Below are 14,300 nucleotides of genomic sequence, written 5' to 3'. Positions count from 1 at the left end.
GTAGTTTGGCGCCCCGTCCTGGTCTAGGCTCCAGACAACGGTTATAGAAGATGGATGGATGGATTATTTTATGCAACACCTTGGCCAATACGACTCAGAGACGAATCTGAATAGCAGTGACCGAATGGGGGTTTAGATCTCAGAAACAGTAACTCAAATATTTACTTGATAGTCTTGATTGAAAGCTCTCATGCAGCGTTACCCCTGCCACGATAAAGGGTGCTGAAATTATATGCTGACGTCAACATGAAAGTCTATAACTTAACCTGAATCTTAGTATGTATAAATGTAAGCCTAGTGTGAACATTACTTTATCATATAGCTGACAAGTGGATTTGTGCATTTCTTTTAAATTTTTTTAGCAAATACTTTAGACATTAGCAGCACGGGTGATGGAAATAAGCCTAAAACATTATCGGTGTGAAAATGATACTTCATAAATCCTCATATGGAAATTCTCTTTATGCCCCCCCCCCCCCACCCCACCCCACCACCACACTGCTCTCTGGAGGGGAGAACAAGCTGGCCACCTGTCGCAGTGTCCAGGGAGCTGGGGGATAAGGGCCTTGCTCAAGCACCCGCAGACATACCAAGGTCCTGCTTTAACTGGTGACCTTCGGATCACAGGCACAGAGACTTAGCCCACTGAGCCACATCCCCCCCCCCCCATCAAGGACTCAACAAGGTATAGGTCTGGCTAGGCTGAGCTTCCAGTGAATGATCAGGCAGATGTATAAGCAGTGTAGCAGCTACACAACAACTAACAAACCAAGAACCTACAAAGACTATTCGGCGATGAGAAGTGCAACATATGAACATTTAGGGAATGTAAAAGGCATCAGGCTAGTAGAGGAATTCATGGATCAGATGGGTCTTGGAGGTTCTTGAAGATGGAAGGGTAGTCTGATGTCATTAGGCAACTTGTGCCACCATTGGCCTACCAGGGATCATAAATCCCTAAACCAGGGACTGGCTAACCAGAAGCCCAAAGTAAGACCCCAGTCAACAAAAACCATGACTCCCCCCAAGCCACCACCTGCTGATGGACAAGTACAAAGTAAATAGACCCACTCCAATTACCCCTCCTAAAACAAATCTTTGCCTAAGATCCAACTGAGCACTACCTAGGGAGAATACCTCACTGCTCTGCATAAATAAGATTGGGGTCTAATTGCCACCAGAACAGGGTCAATTATCCGACTGACTAATCAAGGACACGTATGACAATATCAGACCAATTAATGAGGCACGTTAAGTTAAATTACACTCCGGTTGTAATTCAATTATCGGGTGAATATACCCACCAACAGGATCAGCTTGAAACAGCCCAGCAATGTAATTTGCATTGACCATTATTCATTTACTGCGGAAGTTTCAATAAATCTCACATCCTGTGTATTGATAAGCACTATTAGGTAAAATAACGCCGGGATGTATTCGTGTGAATTGAGATTCATGGTCCAAAACCAATGAACAGTTTGATTACCAAATCACATTTAAATACTTCTTAAAGACACCGGATTTCAGTTGTCTGTACAGATAGTGTTTCTTGTATTACGTTTGTATTACGTGTGTATTCCGATCGAATCGCCAGTGAAGCAGAACGATGGCATTAGGAGCGCATACTAATACAAAGGCAATCACGTGTCACTTTTGCTTTTGGTGTAGTAACTTAAGATCAGTCTTGCTTGGATGCTTGGACATCCGTGTTGCATCACTCAATCCGCCGGGAAGTACTGGCTTGGGACATAATTATCTTAGAATTAGAGGATGCATTTCCCAGCCCCTTTATGGGCGTGTAAATGATGTGAATAGTCCATTTTAGTCTTGATTAGGTTGTCTCAGGTGCACGGTGCACCCCATCGAGCTGCCATTAACGGAACGGAGTCAAAGCAATCGCACGCTGCGAGTTCTTAAATGTTTCCTCACTCTTCTTCATGACTGGTATCGTACCAAAATATCACCAGCGTTGTTGAATTAATGATTTAGCTACGTCAATGGTCCCGTCAACCCAGTTTTATAGAGCTGTACCACGCCAGAAAATAGAATAGGCAATAAAAATAGACTCAGGAAGAAAGTAATAGCGGGATTAATTAGGTTTAAATACAAAATTTTTCGGTTTATCAGTATTAATTTTACTCAAAGTGTATTATACCAACAGTAGGCAAGTATTGCACGATTGCATGATGAAAACCAATCAATTACTCTAAAATTTAAAGGTTGGCAAGGAATAAAATTTCGAATATACAAAATAAAAATGAGGCAGATAAATATTAATAAAAATATTCCAGTGGGGTGCCCAAAATATGCGTGATTACATTCCGTTTTAATGTAATAAGTACGTAGCTGAATTTTTATATCAAGCGGTAAAAATGCATTTTAAACTGATTCAAAGATTGTCTCTAGTATATGCCTAGTATGTTTATGTGCTGTTATTTACGATTTCTTGACATCATAAGAGCCATCTTAATCACATTTTATAGTTTTTAATTCCATAATCAGTAATGCAAGTGTTGAAGACGGCAGTAGCAGTGAAAGGAAACTCCACCAGCGTAATGATACCGACCACAAGCTTCGGTGATTTAAGCGCGCCGAGAAATAATGAGAACAGGAAGCTCAAAGAAGCAGACTGGGAAGGCTGAGCCTAAAAAAACCACATATAATGGGGTGCATCCCTTTTCTCCAAAGCGACCTTCCCCGCCCTGCGTCTTTTCTATCAGTCTTGGGACACGGAAATCACAGTTGCTCATCTCCAGTCCTGACATTAGGCAAAGTGTCAGGGATGAGGTTTGCGTCACAAGACCGCGTATCGCCGGCTTTGTTGTACTGCCAGCAGCTGGACGGACACCTGCCGGGTGAGACGCCGTCTGTGTGCTGCGCTCAGCGCCTGAGCGAGTCCTAAACCAGCGGCGGCTCACCGCCCGTCCGCCGCATGGATACGCAGTGCGCTGGGCAGAGCGGCAGCAGTCGCGCCTCTTACAAATAAACGCAAAGACCGCAAGCCTCGCCTAGACGCCACACGGAGAGGGAATAAGAAACATCATCTGGCATAAGAAATACAGCTGTCGCAGTCCCATTACACGGCAGTTTTGTCTTGTTTCCTTCCAGATGGGAGGGAGGATTGTTTGCGAGGCCCCGGTGACCGCATATGAAGAAGCCTGAACTGATTCTGCGTACCGCGTTCCGATCTGATCCAGTATGTTCCGGACACCTACAAGAGGTAACGCTGGGACTGAGACAATTCGGGCAATTGTTTTAATTCAAGGGCGCAAGCCGAATATACCCGGGAATTATTTAATGCACTTGCAACGCATTTATCCGGAGAGCGGATAAAGCAGAAGAGTGCGCGAATTTAAAGGGGGTGCCAAAGAAAGAGATGCGTTTGCCTTCCTTTCCGTCATCTTGTTCTTTCGTAATGTCATCCTTAATAACCAAACGATTATTCTAGCGAAATGCATGGTACCGTTACATTTACATCACCCTGGGGCGTGTTTTGTCCGCTCCGTGTTTGTGATGATGTTTTCCTTCTAAGAGCACATCATAACTTTATTTGGCGTAGCCAATGCCAGTGAGAAGGCTGGTAATAAACAACCGCGTTATGTGCTTCAACTAACTTTAAATGTGACGAGCCTGAAAATCCTGCCGAAAAGGATTAACGTGATTTATGCTGTTACTGAACTTTAAAAAGGGCGACTTTTACGGGGACAGGACAGTGGGATTGTTTGCATATACAAAATGGTGCAATGCAACACTTCCACCTCTAGTGAGGGGCCGTCCAGGAGCTGCTAGTAAGCTGGACATATACCAGCAGCACGTGGGCTGGTCACCATGAAAGGTTTCATGTTTCTTTGCCTGCTTGCCAAAAACCATGGTTGCCAGTCCTACTGTCACCCTAAATAGGTTCCATTCGCATAGATCATCATCCGTCTTTAAATATCTTGTCCTAGTCAGGGTCACAGTGAGCCTGTTATAGCCAGTGTAGGGCCTGAGGCTGGGGGAACACCCGAGACAGGGTGCCAATCTGTCACCAGGCACGTACACATGGGAAATTTAGAGACCACCAATTTAGCATCGTGGGAGGATAGCAGTGTGACAGAACCCATGCAAACTCTGCACACAGAACGGAGGCAGGATTCGAACCCCCAACCAGTGCTACTGTGTGTGGATTATGCATTGGGTAAAAGCAAATCAGAGGCTGACACTTTTTTTGTGTTTTGTGTGCAAGAGCATGTGGAGCTGTCTGTGAGGGCACACGCGTGTGTGACGATGTTATTCACGTTATTACTTTTCTTTTCCTTGCAGCTGTCTGCTAACAATGCCGCCGCATCCGGCCCCCGCTGCCTGGGGCTGTAGTGAGACTCCCTGCTGACGGAAGACGCCCCCGAATCCACAGGAGCAGCCGTAATGCTTTGTCCCAGTGCCGAGTGCCAGCCGGCTCGGCAGTCTCCCAGCCCCGCTGTCTTGCTGAGCCTCACCCTGCTGCTCCCCTGGGCCACTGGCTCCACCCTGAACTGTCACATGACATGCGTCTGTGCCAGCAACATCGTCAGCTGCTCCAGGACGAACCTGACTGTCGTGCCCGGGGGTCTGCCCCAGTACACGGCCGTGCTGGACCTGAGCTACAATAGCATCGCACGGCTGCGGGCTGAATGGACCACCATCAAGCTGACCAAGCTTCACAGCCTACTGCTTAGCCACAACGGCCTGACCTTCATCTCCACTGAGGCTTTCCTCTACGTCAGGCAGCTGCGCCACCTGGACCTGTCCTCCAATGCCCTTCGGCAGCTGGACGAGTACATCTTTGAGCCGCTGGAGCAGCTGGAGGTGCTGCTGCTTTACAACAACCACATCTCCCAGATCGACCGCTCCGCCTTCTCGGGCTTGGTCAGCCTGCAGAAACTCTACCTGAGTCAAAATCAGGTGGCCCGCTTCCCCCTGGAGCTGGTCAAGGAGAAGACGCGGCCGGAGCAGCTGATTCTGCTGGACGTGTCCTCCAACAGGATTAAGGTCCTACCCATCCAGGAGCTCCAGGCTCTGCCTGCCTGGATCAAGAATGGCCTATTCTTTCACAACAACTCTCTGCCCTGCTCCTGCGACCTGTACAGCCTGCTGGCCCAGTGGTACATCCGGCAGCTCAGCTCTGCTGTAGACTACAAGGATGACCACACCTGCTCCCTCCCTGGCCTGCAGAAGGCTACAGTGAACATCTTTGACCTCAACAGGGACTACCTAAACTGCAGCTCCGTCAAGGCAGCAGACCAAGAGGCCTACCTAGGCCAGACGCTCGTCCTCAACTGTGACACGCGGCAGCGGGACATGGCCAAGACCTGGATGAGACCGGGAAATATGCCGGTGTCTCTAAATGGCAACGAGAGCGCAGTGGTCCTCCCAGATGGCAACTTGCAGATCAGTCCCGTTATCCTCGAGGACTCTGGCATCTATGCCTGCTTCGCCATGGGCCAGGTGCTAAACGAGACGCTCTATGTGTCAGTGAGGGTGCATAACTTCACCCAACCTGGTGGCCACGAATCCATGAACACGGCCTACACCACACTGGTGGGCTGCCTGGCCAGTGTGGTGCTGGTGCTGGTCTACCTGTACCTGACCCCCTGCCGGTGCTTTTGCTGCCCGGGCTGCGGCCGGGCCAAGGCGCACCGTGAGGACAGCATCCATTCGTCTGCCCTGAGCTCCACGCCCAGCCACGGAGAGCCCAGTGGAAGGGCCGGCCTCGCCCGGCACGTGGCCTTCATCGACCCCAAGGAGCTGCAGGGCCAGAACGGCAAGGTGAGCCCGGGAGCGGCGGGGGACCAGTGCGATCCCGAGGTCCGGCGGGATGCCAATCGCAGGAAGACGTCGGACGCCGAGTCCGTCAGCTCCGTCTGCTCGGACACTCCCATTGTGGTCTGAGAACGCTGGGTGGAGCATGTGGAGGGACGGGCATCAGCCGCGCCAAGCGGGGCTTCCAGAACTGCCGTAGCTTCCCGGATGCGTGGGATCGGAAGAGGGTCACTTTGCCGGGGCCAGCTGCCCTGATGGGGTGCTTGATCTTACTAGGCATGTTGTAATGCGCAAACCGTTTCTGTCATTAACCTTTAGAGGAATATGAAACAGATGAGAACTTTCCAGCATTTTACCTGTAGCACTTAAGGATGTATACTGTGAAGCAGCTCCGTGTTGGGGGGGGGTGGTGATGTCCAACTATATTTGGGCATTGAAGGAGTGAGATGGGAGGAAAACAGAAAGACCGCAAACTGTAGTGTGGGCTTTGTTGGACAGTGAGAGCATGGCAGGGATATTTTTGTTCCGGTAGGACCCTTAGCTCAGGGTGACCTTCCCCCCCCCACCACAGAGGTTGTGAGGGCTTGGGGGAGTAGCCACAGTTTAACTGACGTCACATATCACCCCCCTACCAACACAACCGCACTACTGCATCATAAATGCAGAGAACCTGTTAAGATCATGAAGGTCACTCTGGAAATTATAATGAGCATATAAATATATATATATTACTACATACAGAACTCACAGAAGGTCGTGGAACGTTTGCTTAATTCAGTGAATATATCGCACATTTATTTGTTTTGTAGCAAAAATCATTCCTTCATTCATTTGTTTACAAAAAATAAAATCACGTTACAAACAACCAGTAGTTTAAAGTAAGAAATCTGTAATAAATTGAAACCTAAATTCTAGTTCTAAAGGAGCTGTTCTGTGTTCTGGACGCTTTTTAATTAGTGACTGTCATGAAAGGCGTAAATTAACAACATTACAGAATTAAGCAAGCGCTCCAAGACTTTTTGTCAGCGCTGTAACTAGTGCATAAGATTGTACACACATGCATATCCTGTTACCTATTGTACCCACACACTTGCAAACACCTCCTCCCAATCATGCTTTACACCACAGAAAACATGAATATAGAAAGTAGAGACCATAGCTGTGTTTATGTGCTTATGTGTTGTACAGTAAACATCTGAAATAGGTTATAGGTTGGGCCGTACAGCACGGCTACGGCAGGAAGGTATTGAACAGAAATTTACGAGTTAGTGAAAGTGGAGCCTTTTCGTGTGTCTTAGTAAAAGGAGACTCGGCATGGAGGAGCACAAGCGAATGTTCATTTGAATCTGAAAACGTCATGCTGCCGATAAAGTATAAAGATGAATACATTCATTGATTGAATACATGCATTTTTGTTGTCTACTTTTTCTTTAATATTTTTCCGCACCAGTTTGATAAGATGTTATTCATTTCTTTTTTTTTTTTTTTAAATCAGAGATTTGCAGATTTTGTTGTTTTTCCATTCGGTATCTGATTGGCTGTACACAGTGGCCAGGTGTGCCGCTAAAACTGTTTCTCTGGGTAACACATCCCTGACTCCGCCCTCTTTTCACATAGCAAATCGGTTGACGGTGTATCAGGGGGCTAGGTTCTGATAGGCTACCTAGCCTTTTTTAGATTAGCAATCAGGCAGCACTTCACAGGACCACTAGGTCCCTCAGAGGAATCATGGGACAGTTGCCATCGGGAACCAGCAGTAAATGACAGACGCCTAATGGACTTGATGAAGCTGTGTGCTGCGGGGAACCAAGTAATAAATCACAGACGTTTTCCTTTCTTTCCCTAGTTGCAGTGAAGGCCATTTATTTTGCGCTGACGGGCCTCCAGTCATAATAAGAGAATGACTCAAGTCAGAGCTGAACAATGATCAGGGCTGCAGGGCTTGGCTTGCATGTATGAGAGTGTACATCTACATGTGCATGCTGTGTGAGTTGAGTTTTCTACATTTGAATCGTTGCCCTCAATGCCTTCCTTTGGGACCTCCCCTTTGCCAAGCTCATGGCTATATCGATACAGCACCTTGCCGTGCATAACTGTTAGCACTCTCTCTTACTGCTGGTGATTAGTACATTGCAGTAGCTTAGAAGGCCTGTAGGAGGCACTCAGACAGAGAAAAATGCATTTTGCTGTGAAATAGGAGAATGCTTTCTGCTAGTTCAGGTTTCTAGTTTGCGATATAGCCCTGACCAGAGTTTAGCCTGGAGAATTCACATATCAGGGAGCATGTTTTATATTTTAATGCTTCAGGTTTGCCTCGGTCTTGGTTTACATTGTCATATTTCAAATCTAGAGAGTGTTTGATTTGGAAAAATAGATTAAGCAAATGTCATCAATGTGTACAAATCCAGCAGCTTAACTTTACAATAGCTATAAATCTAAATGGAGCGGGAGCTGATTTAAGATGCACGGTCCATGGCAGACCAGAGGCATCTGGGTAGCTTAGGATTGTGGGATCCTGAAACCTGACACAGCAGCAACGGACTGATGAATGATACATGGCCTGTCTGGGCTTCAATGTGATCCCCTGACTCGAGGCTGTTAGCGTGTGCTAGCTTAGCATGATCAGGATGGGGATGTTAGCTGCATTTCTACTTTGCCATTGGTCTTTGTTTCTCGTCACCGTCAAACTCTCTCACGCGGACGTCGGTTGTGTTGGAGTCTTCCCTTGATGCTGCTGTTAACTTTGTTTCATGTCTCCTCCTATCGTCAGCGCTGGATCACGTCCTAAGCATCTCTCACATGGCTGCCATGGATCTGTGGCCAGTCGCATTTGCAAGCTTGATTGCACTGGGAGCTTTGCCCTAATCCGGAAGACGGAGGCTTAAATGCAACTCCTTTGAGGGATATGGGCTATATTGTGGGTTTCAGAATATGGTTCTTCCAAGGGATAATGGCAACATTGTGGGCTCTTCTGTAATTTATGTCCATTATGAAAACTGCAGGTTCTATAATGCAATCATTCTAGGTGTGGCTTATAGCTGATGTCATTGATGGAGGCTGGAGGCCGATGAATTAAATATAGACATCTGTGATCTCCAGCAGCCACTGGTCATTCCATTTTTATCTGCAGGTCTCCCATGCTATGCTGTTGGGCCGTTTCCAATCAACAGCATGTTGACCATCAAATGGGGTCATTTTTTCCATACGCTTTATGTCTGGAGCTTCACATGCAGAAAGGCTTCGCTTTCGCTCGCAGAATTAGAATGTGACAAGACGAAAGCCTGTAAGCAGACGAAAATATCCATGAGTCAGTTGTTTCCAGTGTTTTGATCTATAATGATCTTCTACACATTTTTGTTTATTCTTTTTGGGGGGGTGTTTATATTTGATGTTTATTGTTAGGACATTTTAGGGATTTCTGATACGTGTAATTTTAAAATGTTTAGTACAAGATTTTTTAGTCCGGAACAGGATTTAGCTACATAGTGTTGACGTTCATTGTTATTACAAGTTAAAAAAAACCTCAGGGTGAATTCGGCACAACGTAAAGTCACACCTATGCTAAACTGGCAACAGTTTAGTAGGAGGACAACAGCTAAATGTTGCTCATTTGAGTTTTAGTTACATGAAAATGTTCTGAGGACAGAAGGAAAAATGATTGGTTCGGAGAGATAACTAGAGATGCACCGATCCAATATTCGGATCGGTATCAGTGGCGATTCAGACCTATTTGGCGGATTGGGTCTTGGCCATACATAACCGATCCACATCCGATACTTAATTATTTTGCTTTTGGTAGTCTCTAAAAAGACAGCTCCTATTTCGTGTTAAATCTGTTTGCACAACCAATCGCACGACAGCTCTTTCTCATTTTAGATGTGTTTTTGTGACATTCAAGGTGAACATTTACGCTGCCATTGCATCCTTTTACCCCTCCGTGGGTCTGAGCGCAGTATCTTCCATCTGCTCGGACGTCATGTGTATACCCTTCGCAGTAAGGGGAGCGTAAGATCATATAAGAGTATTTTACGCTTTTAACAGCAACTTTGGCCATTGACAGCACAGTGATTTGCAATCTTTGCAAAAACAGTTTTGAGTGGTGGGAGTAGCATTTAGTGGAAAATTCCACTAAACAAAGCGCAGGCAATTGTGTGAGACAGCAAGTCATATGAAAAAAGCAATGGCTGCTTTGGGAGTCGCTCGCTTGGGCTGTAGCTGGTGATACAGTAGGGGCTGCTATCGCATCGCAGTGTAAGTGACACTGTTGCCAGTGGGAGAATAATTGTGGGGCATTTTAAGCATTTGCCACTTGTGTATCCTCACTTGGAAGATGCTCAAACTGCAAATGGCACAAAAATGCTTAAAACAAGACGTACAAACGAGGTGGAACAGTACGTTATGTATGTTTCAGGTAGCCTAATTAAAGATTTTTTGGCATTTGTTTTTCATCTGTATTTACTAGCTTAAAATATTAATAATATATAAAGTATACACACACACACACATATATATATATATATATATATATATATATATATATATATATATATATATATATATATATATATATATATTAAAGTAAGAGTTCTTGTATCAGAATCTGTATCAGTTTCGGAAGTTGTGTATCAGAATTGAATTGGAACTGAAAAAAAGTGGATTAGCCCATCTCTTGAAATAACCAATCAGATTGTGGAGGCAGATCCAAGAATCTTGGTCCCACCTACCCCAGTTGTTTGGATTCACTTCCTGTACAATCTGATTGGTTGTCTCTCTGAACTAATCATTTTCCTTTTGCCCTCAGAACATTTTTCTGTAAGTAGAACTCCCTTGAGCCTAAAGCTTGGTTACAGACTGAAAAAACAGTATCTTCTGTTGACTTCTGGAATGTGACACCTGAGAGTGTGAGTTTCAGTAGTTTTATCCACAATGCACTAGAGCTGATTTCATTTCCAATAAAATGTTATTTTTCCTTTGGGACCTAGGTGTTGAGTCCATCCCAGCATCCCAGGTATTGTACATTGGTTCGTCTGATTGCTGCATTAGTTCGCTCACTCTCGTATTTAACACTGATGGCAGCTGAGAGCAAGAAAGCTAAAATACACTTCTCTGCCTTTACTGAGCTTGGAGCCTTATCGCTGTATGTTCTTTCAGGCTTGAGGACAGCAGAGGCCATTTTGAGTGGTGGACAGACCATATAACTCACTCCTCTGGAATACAAGAAGTCGGTCTGTTATTCATTTTCCAGTTCCCTGTAACCTCCTTTGAGATGTGACTTTTACCGGCAGTAAAACACTATGGTTCCAGGTTCACATCAAAGCAGGGTTACCTGAGCTACTTAGCCACGATTGTGGCAGTAGAATATCTAGCCATTTGACTTCCCATAATGAGCAGTACAGGTGTAGTAATAAATGGTATCCCATGGCAACAGTACTCATCAGAGAAATGGCTACCGGTTTCAGGGCTGCAGTCGGCAGAAACAAAACAGCATTTCAACCTTGAAAAGCAGATTGTAAAAGTCTTGATGCGATTGTACCTTACTGGACTGCAGGATTACGATGCAGGATACTGTAAATCAGCTACTGGAACTATACTTTTCTGCAGCCTGTATTAATACTCTGGAGTCGAAGCCACGCCTCTCTTTACACACATTTTCACACCTGTTAGTATTTAATGTCAGGTCTGCAACATGTCTTAGCAAGTTCTTCCAGACAGCCTATGATTTTTGCCTCGTCCGTTTGTGTGCCGTCTGAGTCCTGAAAGACCTACTAGTATGACCCCCTCAAGACCTGAATCCCATTGGCCAATGGCAGCGAGCCGGCAGATTCGGCTCTCGACATAGAACCTGGGACCTCAAGACATCCAAGGAGTCACTTAGGGAAATCTACAGGACTGGTAGCCTTCCCATAATGCTTCATTCATATGGTCTGTCACTGTCACTGGGTCCTGTGTAATGGAACTCTCTGTCTTGGGGGGGGGGGGGGGCTGCTTGTGCAATTAACACATGCATCATTATCTATAGTAGCATAGTTTTGTCTCTTAGTCTTGTGTATAACATCACATACATCATTATGTATAATTCCATGTTATATTCTGTGTTCCTGTGCATGACAGTCATATATAAGTATGTGCATAATATCATGGTTATAATTCATAATCCTGTGTATGACGGCCACATATAGCATTATGTATAATATCCTGGTTATATGCATCGTCCCTCTGTATTACTGTCAGGGATACTGCTGTGTATATAGTATAATGATTTAATGTTCTCTGTTGTATGTGCATGTTAGTTCATCCAAGACTGGAGATGTGTGATTAGTCCTCATGTTTGTTACCAATAAATGTGTTTTCACACAGAGACAGGAAAGATTTACCATGTTATTTACATACCACTGTCTCCATGTCTGTCCTCAGTCTCAGGCATGTGTGTGTGTGTGTGTGTGAGCCTTAACATTGGGCAAAAAGGCGATGATGAAGTGAAGGTTTATATGTACTGCAGTACACGATGGAGTACCGAGTGGCTGATTTTAAAAAATCTTACTCCACATTATTTTTGTTTTTCTATATCACACACATACTAACTCTTTATTTTCTTCCTTGTACATACTGTACTGTAATAGACTCCTTTTATGGTGACATCATCTAAAACAAATGTGGTACAGGCCATGCATTCCAGTGCATGACAGCCATCCTTACTGGAACCTAAACTGATTCAACACATTTTCCTATAGCTGCTCCTTCTATCCACATATATGGGTGCCTGTAATCAGAAGGTTGCCAGTTCAAGCCCAGCCTCAGCATGTTTGCGGGTCCTTGAGCAAGGCCCTTAACCCCCAGCTCCCTGAGTGCCGCTACGGGGGGGCTACCCTTCACGGACAGCTTACTCTACAAAAAAGAGAAAGTTGAGGAAGGCATAAAGACGATTTCCCCACAGGGGATCAATAAAGTACTGAATATTATTATAATTTTCTTTTTCTATTTTAAACTAATGACCAAGGCTTACTTTCTGGGGCAATCTTTTCTGCCTTTGTGACCATAGATGATGTGCTGTAGATTTAATACAATCAGACATGGGCTCAGGATATTTAAAACAGCGAAATACCTCTTTGTGAAGGTGGTGTTACAGCTGAGCTTCCCTGGGTCAGATCACTCTAGTCGCCCTCTTGTGCAAGGCTGCATGTTGTGCATCACGTTGAACTATGTGCTGAACTTTCTCCCGTCTGATTAAAAATTGATCTGCTTGCAGTCACATCAGCATATGCCACTTCGTGCTGCCCCCTGCAGACAATCTGCATTTCTACTCTTGTTCTGTGTGTTTCTGTGTGTGTGGATGAATGCTTGAGCGTCCTGTCTCTTATCTTCCTATTAAACAGCAGCTGGCCAGTGCTTTTGCCCCTCCCGTTGTACACGGCTCCTCTGTGCACCCTGACATTCTTTCTGAGTTTCTTTTCTCACGTAAGTCCCTTGGAATATGTCTCTCAGTCCTGGTGCTCCGCTTCTCTGTTTGCCTCAGCCTGTCTTGGAGTGGGCGTGAAGTGTTTGATAGCATTTTCAGCAGAATAATCTTTCAACTGTCCAGATTTGAATTGGGGGGCCATTGGTGGATTATAGTTCTGACAGGAAGCCCATATTGATTCGATATCAATTCCAGACCATCAATTACTTTTGTTGTGGTTGTGGAAGTGAGCACAACTAGGACTGAGTACTTTGAGGGTAAGTCCACAGCTAGTTGTAGTTCAAATCCCATAATCAGCAGAGTAATTTCAGCATTGGGCCCTCAAGCAAGGCCCTTAATCCTAATTACCCCTGGAACGCTTATGGGAATTTTACTTATGTGACAATGTTCTGCGGGCAGAACAAAAAAAAAATATTGGTTCAGAGAGATAACCAATCAAATTGTAGAGGAGGTGTGTCCAAGACATCTGATTGGTTAGTCCTGCTTCCTCTAGTTGCTAGGACCCACCTCCTCCACAGTCTGATTGTTTATCTCTCTGAAATAATGTTTTTTTTGTTCTGCCCTCAGAACATTTTTGTGAAAGTAAAACTCTTTCTCAATTGCACATCACTTTGGATAAAGGTGCCTGTTAAAATAAGTCAAATGTAAAAAGAAGTAATTGCAGCAGTGGTATTAATTGCATCATCTCCATGGCCAAGCTGGCATCCATGATAGACTTTACAATGTTTCCCTGCTACTTTGCCCATGGCAGGCCACCATACATCAGCTCCTAGCATTCCTAAGCATCCCTCAGGACCTAGCATGAGTGCTCTTACCCATAGTGCTCTCTGTTACCCACGTAAACAGGACAAGAGATTCCACTACACATAATTCACTAGCTACATGTGCAAATGGAATTTTCCAAAGAGTTTTGTCCTCGATTGCTTTCCTCAGCTCTGTCTCTGACTTTTCAAATTCCTTTTTGGTTAGAGATTTAGAGATCTACTCCTCTGAGTCATGGCAGTGCCTATCCTTCATTGCAGTAGGTCTACAAATATGTCTCTTCCTGGTAGGTGTGCAACTCTAA

The 14,300-nt window shown here is 45.0% G+C and overlaps 1 protein-coding gene across 3 annotated transcripts; it reads left to right on the top strand.

Annotated features, from left to right (window-relative positions):
* Window positions 1–1,823: 1,823 nt before the first annotated feature.
* LOC125748035 (amphoterin-induced protein 1-like) lies at window positions 1,824–7,179 on the top strand. 3 transcript variants are annotated; one of them, XM_049023821.1, is made up of 3 exons: window positions 1,824–1,944; window positions 3,109–3,220; window positions 4,303–7,179. In XM_049023821.1, exon 3 carries the CDS (start codon window positions 4,405–4,407, stop codon window positions 5,905–5,907), a length of 1,503 nt encoding a protein of 500 aa, XP_048879778.1. In that variant the 5' UTR covers window positions 1,824–1,944; window positions 3,109–3,220; window positions 4,303–4,404; the 3' UTR covers window positions 5,908–7,179. The 3 variants fall into 3 exon arrangements, with proteins under 3 accessions (XP_048879778.1, XP_048879777.1, XP_048879779.1); XM_049023820.1 differs by lacking the exon at window positions 1,824–1,944 and adding an exon at window positions 1,974–2,855; XM_049023822.1 differs by lacking the exons at window positions 1,824–1,944; window positions 3,109–3,220 and adding an exon at window positions 4,117–4,177.
* Window positions 7,180–14,300: the final 7,121 nt, after the last annotated feature.

Source organism: Brienomyrus brachyistius, chromosome 8 (genome assembly GCF_023856365.1).
Source record: "Brienomyrus brachyistius isolate T26 chromosome 8, BBRACH_0.4, whole genome shotgun sequence".
NCBI classification, from domain to species: Eukaryota; Metazoa; Chordata; class Actinopteri; order Osteoglossiformes; family Mormyridae; genus Brienomyrus; species Brienomyrus brachyistius.
Note: the sequence above shows the minus strand (reverse complement) of the source record. Positions and strands in the feature narration are given on the sequence as shown.

Coding starts and splice junctions, on each gene's coding strand:
- LOC125748035 (XM_049023821.1), top strand. CDS start 4,405: ATGCTTTGTCCCAGTGCCGAGTGCCAGCCGGCTCGGCAGTCTCCCAGC.